The sequence below is a fragment of the Elephantulus edwardii genome, unplaced genomic scaffold (genome assembly GCF_000299155.1).
Source record: "Elephantulus edwardii isolate Elephantulus edwardi_28Jun2011 unplaced genomic scaffold, EleEdw1.0 scaffold00133, whole genome shotgun sequence".
Lineage (NCBI taxonomy): Eukaryota > Metazoa > Chordata > Mammalia > Macroscelidea > Macroscelididae > Elephantulus > Elephantulus edwardii.
In genome coordinates this window covers 1,077,522-1,085,295 of record NW_006399883.1, presented here as the reverse complement: position 1 = coordinate 1,085,295, position 7,774 = coordinate 1,077,522, and the positions used below count along the sequence as shown (strand labels likewise).

General features: G+C 37.4%; 1 protein-coding gene across 1 annotated transcript; it reads right to left on the bottom strand.

The window, feature by feature from the left end:
• Positions 1–345: 345 nt before the first annotated feature.
• Positions 346–1,305, bottom strand: LOC102853913 (olfactory receptor 2T3-like). Its single transcript, XM_006893972.1, has one exon. It carries the CDS (start codon positions 1,303–1,305, stop codon positions 346–348), a length of 960 nt encoding a protein of 319 aa, XP_006894034.1.
• Positions 1,306–7,774: the final 6,469 nt, after the last annotated feature.

Genomic DNA, 7,774 nt, shown 5'->3' with positions numbered 1-7,774 from the left:
CCCCCGCTTGGATCCTTATACTCATTCTACAATAATGGACTTTTAAGGTTAAAGCTGTAACTCCTCAAATATTACTCTTTAATCAAGAAATTTTGTAGGGGAGAAAAGATACAAGGTATTCTTTCCTGTCTTTATTACGTTGATTGTTGCATCAGAGATAAAAGCCTCTGAGGATCTTAAGCGTAACCAGTAAGTCAAGATTAGTACGAGTGTAGAGTAGAAATGCCACATATATGACAGGGAAGATGATTTGAGAGAACTCGGTAATTGGGTTCACAAATTAGATAACTGAGTGAGATGAGAGATGAAGTGAAAAAACGAATGAGAACAAGGAGATGATAATTCCTAAGTTTTAATATTTACAACTTTTCTCCATTTCATTCCTGATGGTATGAGGCTTCTCAGAGCCCCTGTGACATCTTTGTTCCTGAAGCTGTAAATGAGGGGGTTCAGCACAGGGGTCATGATTGTGTAAGATGCAGATACCAACATGTCCTGCTTAGCTGTGTGGTAGTATCTGGGGAGCAGATAAGTGTAGATGGAGGCACCAAAAAAGAGCAGTACAACCACCATGTGTGAGGAGCAGGTAGCAAGAGCCTTCCTGCGACCCTCGGCAGAATTCATCCTGTGGATAAGACGCAGAATGAGAGCATATGAGGCAGAGATGATGGAGAAAGGGATGAGGAGCATAAGAACACAGCACACGTACATGAGGGTTTTGTACAGGGAAATGTCAGAGCAAGAGAGCTTCAGCAGGGTAGGAGCCTCACAAAAGAAATTCATAATTTTCCTGGACTGACAAAAGGGGAAACTCATAGTAACTGGGGTGAGCAACACCCCATCAACCGTTCCCAGGAACCAGCATCCAGACACGAGGAGCTGGCAAGCTCTCTGGTTCATGAGCAGTGGATAATGGAGAGGCTTGCAGATAGCTGTGTACCGATCATAGGCCATGGCAGCAAGGAGGAAAAATTCAGCTCCGACAAGTGTCAGATAGAAGAACATCTGGACTCCACAGCCTAAAGGGGAAATTTCGTTATTTCCTGTGACCTCACCCAGAAGCATGTTGGGGACAGTCACACATATGTACATGAGATCCATGAGCGAGAGCTGGCTGATGAAAAAGTACATGGAGGAGTGCAGGTGGGGATCTCTGTGAATGAGGAGGATAAGTAGGGCATTCCCAACCAGGGCCATCAAGAAAAGGATGAAGGACAGACTGTACAGAAAGACTGCATAATTTGCTGAACCAAAGAGCCCCACCAGGATGAAATTGGTGTTTGACGTTAGATTTCCTGAGTACATGATTCAGCTTATAGCTTTCACCTCAGGAGAAAAAAAAACAAAAGTTGATATAAAATATTTTATATGTGCATTATTTTTCTAACCATTTTCTAGTAGGACGTGTACTTTTATTTCCTCCCCCAAAATTAATATTGAACTGATGTGGAATTATGACATCAAATCTCAGTGAAGCCATACCACATAATGATTAGAAGTATAGTCAGTTATCAAATAGATCTAGGAAGAAAGACCCTTTATAAATTATATAAAGAAAAGAGGCACTTAAACTTTAAAAAACCCATTAATTTTGCCCAAATTGAGAATTGTGCAAGACTCATCTCATAGGATCATTAGAAAGACTAAAGAAAGGAAAACCCATTAACTCTGTAACACACTGAATTTTAAGTAATTAATTTAAATTACTATGATATTTACACATAATAGTTTATCCCAAGTACTCAGAAATATGAGAAGTAACTTATGCTAACGTTGTATTAGTATTGTTAATTGTACTAACATCATAACTGAAAATTTCTAAAGCTTTAGAAGTGAATTGAAATCTGCTCAAACATCTTCTATCCATCGTTAACTGCTAACATCCTCTTCTTCACTGACACATTTCAATTTTATTCCACTGCTTCTCTAACGACTAAAGTCAACAAAAAGCACCACTATGCATTAGTAGCAGAGGGGAAGTCCAGTTGCTGGAGAAGAGCAGTTCAGGGGTACAAGAGACAGGTCAGGGAAGTAACAGTGTGCTGTCTGGTCCCGTTCATAATGACTTTTATAAGAACTAGTGTTAATATTGTTCTCCAATAACAACAATATAGCACTAGTGTGGTTAGGAACCTCTCTAAAGTACTCAAGAGCAACGGTGTCTCTCTGGAGACTAAGGTGCGCCTGATACAGGCCATGGTTTTTGCAATCACTTGTTATGCATCAGAGAGTTGGACAATGACTAGGGAGGATAGAAGGAGAATTGACGTCTTTGAGCTGTGGTGCTGGAGAAGAGTATTGAATGTACCATGGACTGCCAAGAAAACAAACAGATTCATCGTAGAGAGGGTTAAACCAGGCTGCTCCTTGGAGGCAAGGATTCTGGGGCTTCACCTGACATACTTTGGACATGTTGTAAGGAGAGACAGGTCTTTGGAGAGGGACATCATGCTGGGCAGAGTGGAGGGACAGCGCAAGAGGGGAAGACCCTCTATGAGGTAGATTGATTCAGTGACTGGGGTAATTGGGATGGGTGTGTCAGAGGCAATGAGACTGGCACAGAATAGAGCAGGGTTTAGGGCTGTTGTACATCGTGTCACTATGACTGGACAGCACATAACAACAACAACAAAAGTGTTATATTTGGCAAATAAAAATATAGTCTTCTTTTTAAAAGTCATAAAAGAAGCATGTGTATTTTGCTTAAAATACATATAAATCTAAAATGAGCGAAAAGATAATGTCCCTATTTAGGACAACCAAGCATTTAGTTGAAAAATGAATTTTCAGTAATTTTCCTTTTTTAGATATCCTTTATCTCCCAAAATATCATCTAATACAGTAGACATTCCATAAACATTGTTTGAAATGAGTAACTAAAACCCAAGAAACTGGATAGAGGAGTTGGATTAAACACACATGCAAAGCCCTTGCCCTTCTGTGAGTCCCTCCTGGTCTACATTTCCATTTGCTTAGAAAGCTATCAGTTTCCCATTCTGTAAATTTGCATCTCTTTTTAGTAATTGGTTTACCAGAAGTTTCCCCCCCCCTTTCTTTTCTAATTGAAAACTTGACTGACTTATCTTAAAAGAAGGAAGTTCTCAACCATTGAAAGTTCAAGACCATCACCACCACCAGAAGGTCTAGCTTACCTCAGTGCTATTGTACTTCTGATTAGAGAAATGTGCAGAGTAAAAAAAACACGTAAAACTAAAATTAACAAAAGGATAGTATTCCTAATTAGGACAAACAAACAAAAAGTTGGGACTTCAGGAAATCTAAAATCATAATAGCATAAGAGATAAAATAACATTAGAGTATTAGCTCCTTATTTTGTATGGATGTATAGACCTGAAGATATATGTGAAAAAGCCACATTCTGGGTAGAGATAAATACAAAGTATAAGGAACTTGTACCTTTTGTTCCAAAACCAGCAAATTTTGAACTGAACTGATCAAGCTATAAGCTACTTTCATTCTCCCAAGGTGAGCTGTCTGGGTTTAAATTGGTTCCTTTCACCTTAGGGAACTGAAATGAACTCATGTAAAGCAGATGAAATTTTCTACTTTCTTTAGTATTTATATTCCTCATGCATGCAGTGAATTATACTCATAGCTTCTGTTGTTGTTGTTGTTGTTGTTGTTGTTGTTATGAGCCATCATGCCACTTGTGGTTTGTAGTGACCCTATGTGTAACAGCCCTGAAACTTGCTCTATTCTGTGCCAACTTTCCTGTCCCTGACACACCTACCCTCATTATCCCAGTTGTTGTATCAATCCATCTTATTGATTGTCTCCCTCTCTTTTTCTGTCCCTCCACCCTTCCAAGCATGATGTCCCTCTCCAGGGACCAGTGCCTCTTTGCAACTTGCCCAAAGTATGTCAGATGAAACTTCTGAATACTTGCCTCCAATGAGCAGCCTGGCTTCACCCTCTCTAGGACAAAACTGTTTGTTTCCCTGGCAATCCATGGTATAGTCAGCACTCTTCTCCAGCAGCACAGTTCAAAGGCATCAATTCTCTACCATCCCTAGTTAATGTCCAGCTCTCTGGTGCATAGCAAACTTTTGCGAAGACTATGTCCTGGATCAGGTGCACTTTAGTCTCCAGACTGACATCGTTGCTCTTCAGTACTCTGGACAGGTCCTTGACAGCGGACTATCCCAATGAAACTCATCTCTTGATTTCCTGGCTGTTGGTACCAAGAGTGTTGATTGCGGAGCCAAGCAAACTCAGGCTATTAACAATCTCAATCTCTTCACCAGATCTGATACTGCTCTCAATTTGCTCAGTGGTGAGAATCTGTTTTCTTCTTGTTGAGCTTCTATCCATATTGAAAGCTGCAGTCCTTGATCTTTTGCAGCAACCACTTCAGGTCCTCCTCAGTTTCAGGAAGCAGGGTTGTGTCATTTGCATAACACAGGTTGTTAATGAGTCTTCCTCCAATCCTGATGCCATATTCCTCCTCATAAATCCCAGCCTCCTAGATGATCTGTTCTGCATATAGATTGAAAAGGTATGGAGACAGAATACATCCCTGGCTTACACCCTTCCTGATTATGAACCATGCAGTATCTCCTTGCTCTGTTCTGTTGGTTGCCTCCTGGTCCAAGTGTAGGTTTTGCATAAGCACAATCAAATGTTCGGGGATTCCCTTTCTTCTCAGAGTCAGCCACAGTTTGTTGTGATCCACACAGTCAAAAGCCTTTGCATAGTCAATGAAACACAGATAGACATTCCTCTGGTACTCTCTGCTTTCAGCCAAGGTCCACTTAACAGCTATAATATCCCTAGTACATCACAGCCTCTTCTAAACCCAGCTTGCACTTCTGGCAGTTCTCTGTTGATGTACTGCTCAGGTCATTTTAGGATAATTTTCAGCAGAATCTTGCTTGCATGTAATGTCAATTATATTGTTCAATAATTTCCACACTCTGTTAGGTCACGTTTTTTTTTTGGAATGGGAACAAAGATAGATCTCTTCCAGTCAGTTGTCCAGGTGGTTGTCCTTCATATTTCTTTGATTCTTCCTTCTTTAAGACACCCTCAGAACACATAATTTTGCTTTGTTTGTTTGTTTTCCAATTTTTCCAGTTGTATTTTAACTCAAAATACACATGAGAATTAAACATATTTGTCATTTAGCTTACACATTCATAAAATAGAAAATCCAAACTTTTCTCAAAGTGGTGGTGATTTTTTTTTTATGTTTCATTTTCTACTTTGTAATGTGTACTTTTATTTTTTATACTTGTCAAAGATATTTACTCTATTTTATTAAAATAAGGCTGTTGAGATTAGTGAATAGATGGATAGGGTGAATAAATGCAAGGTACAGTGAGGATTTGATGATGTGTTATAATAAATGGTATTGATCAATTATAGCCAACTATAAAATAAAAAGTGTATGAATGATTTAATGAAAAGCAAATAGACAATAAAACAAAACTTGACATCTCAGAAAGGCAGAATCATGGTTAATATTATATTCTAATTAGAACTTGAACTCCAAATTGATCTAAAATCTTGCGCTCTTCACCTCAAATATTCTGTAATGAATTATTTTTGTGTATCATACAATGATGACTACAGGAAGTTTGTAGTATTCTCAAGTTGACCAGTTCCTTATTTGGGGTTACATATATGAAACCCACTTTTACTTTGCCAATTGGAAGATTTAAAAATTCTATTGTATTCCAAGCAGTGGAATAGCTAGGTCTCAAATGGGCCAGATCATTATTTGGTGGATTATACATGCAACCCACTTTTACTTTGCCAGTTGCAAGATTTAAAAGTCTATTGTATTCTAAACAGTGAAATAGCTGGGTCATATGGAATTTCTATGTTCAGCTTTTTGAGAAAGCACCAAACTGCCTTCTAGAGTGGTTGTACCATTTTACAATCTCACTAACAGTGTACAAGAGTTCCTATTTCTCTACATCCTCTTCAACATTTATTTCTTGCTGTCTTGTTAAACTTTGCCACTTGTACTGGAGTGAGATGGTATCTCATTGTGGTTTTGATTTGCATCTCTCTTATTTCAATGTTTTTTAATTTGTAGAGGCTCGCTTTGTGCCCTAATATGTGATCAATTTGAAAAATGTATCATATGCACTTGAGAAGAAACTGAATTGAGTTTTAGTTGGGTGCAGGACTCAGAATATATCCACAAGGTCAAGTTGGCTGAATGTATTGCTTGGATCTTTTGTATCTTTGTTAAATTTCTTTTGAGTTCATCTATCCATTGGTGAGAGTAGTGTGTTAAAGTCTTTTGCCACTATTTGGTGCTGTCTTCAATTCTGTTTTATATTTTTTGCAGATCTATCCTTTGGTGGTATAGATGTTAAGCAAGGTTTGTTTTGACCTATTGTGCCTTTAATAATTTTATAGTGTCCTTCCTTGTATTTTATCCTTATCTTCAGGTTATCATTTTGAAGTCTATTTTATCAAAGATTATTATTGCCACTCCTGCTTTTTTGTAGATGCCATTTTTTTTCTTTTTGGTATTCCTTTTTCCAGTCTTTGATTTTGAGTTATCTTTCTTTCTCTTAGTTTTTAGATGTGTCTTTAATAGATAACATGTTGATTGGCTTTGTTTATTTAATTTATTACTATTTTTCTTCATAGGTGCATTCAGTCTATTAACATTACATGTCATTATTGACTGACTAGATTTTATGATTGCCATTTTGCTGTGTTTCTTCATTTGTTGTATTTAGTTTCTCTGGCCTATCCATTTTCCTTTGGCATCTCTGCATGAAGGACTTCCCTAGAAAGTTTTTGTAGATTTGGTCTTGTTTTCACAAATCTTCAAAGTTCCTTATTTTCTGCAAAGGATCTAATTTTCCTTTATTTTTGGACAGCTTTGCTGGGTATAGTATCCTCAGCTTGCAACAGTTTTCTTTGTAATTTCTGTAAATACCTTCTGATTGTCTTTAGGTTTCTGCTGAAAAATCAGAACTTAATCTTATTGATTTTCCTTTGTAGGTTACTTCTAGTTTTTCTCATGATGCTTTTAGTATCCTGTCCTTATCTTTTGTTTTGAGGAATTTGACTGAGATATGTTTGATGTTTTTCCTTTTGGGTACAGTCTATTCAATGTTTGCTGAACTTCTTGAATGTTAATCCCTTTCTTCTTCATAATACCTGAGAAATTGTTTTCTAGTACCTTTCTCAAAATTTTTCTTAGTGATTTCCCTGTCCCTCTTGTATTATGAAATTCCAATCATATGTATGTTGTTCCTTTTTATGTCATCCCACATGATTCTAATGTTTTCATAATTTTTTTTATTTCTTCCCTCTGATTTTTATTCTAACATGTTTCCTTTGAGCTCCTTGTCTTCCAGCTCACTGACTCTCTGTTCCATCTCTCCTGTTCTACTTTTGTGTCTTTCCAGCATTTTGCACACTTCTGCCATTTCAGACCTAATGTTCTGGATTGCATTTTTAATGCACATCTGTTCTTTGTAGTACTATGTTGGCTGTAACCTGTCTATTTTGCAATGCCTTTTTATGTTATTTTACCTCTTTATCTGTAGTTTCAATTCCTTCTTTCATCTTTACATTTTCTTCTATAGTTGTGCAAGTTATTTCTCATTGATACACTTTTTTTTTCTGGCTCCCTCTCTTTGCATAATTTGTTTTCTTAATGGCTTCCATTGTTTATTCCATCATTTGTACCTTCTTCCGTATCTGTTTAAATAGTTCCTCATCAATATATTTCTTCTGGTTCTCCTCAATCTCACTGTTTCTGACACACTTACTCCCATAGCTG

Coding starts and splice junctions, on each gene's coding strand:
- LOC102853913 (XM_006893972.1), bottom strand. CDS start 1,305: ATGTACTCAGGAAATCTAACGTCAAACACCAATTTCATCCTGGTGGGG.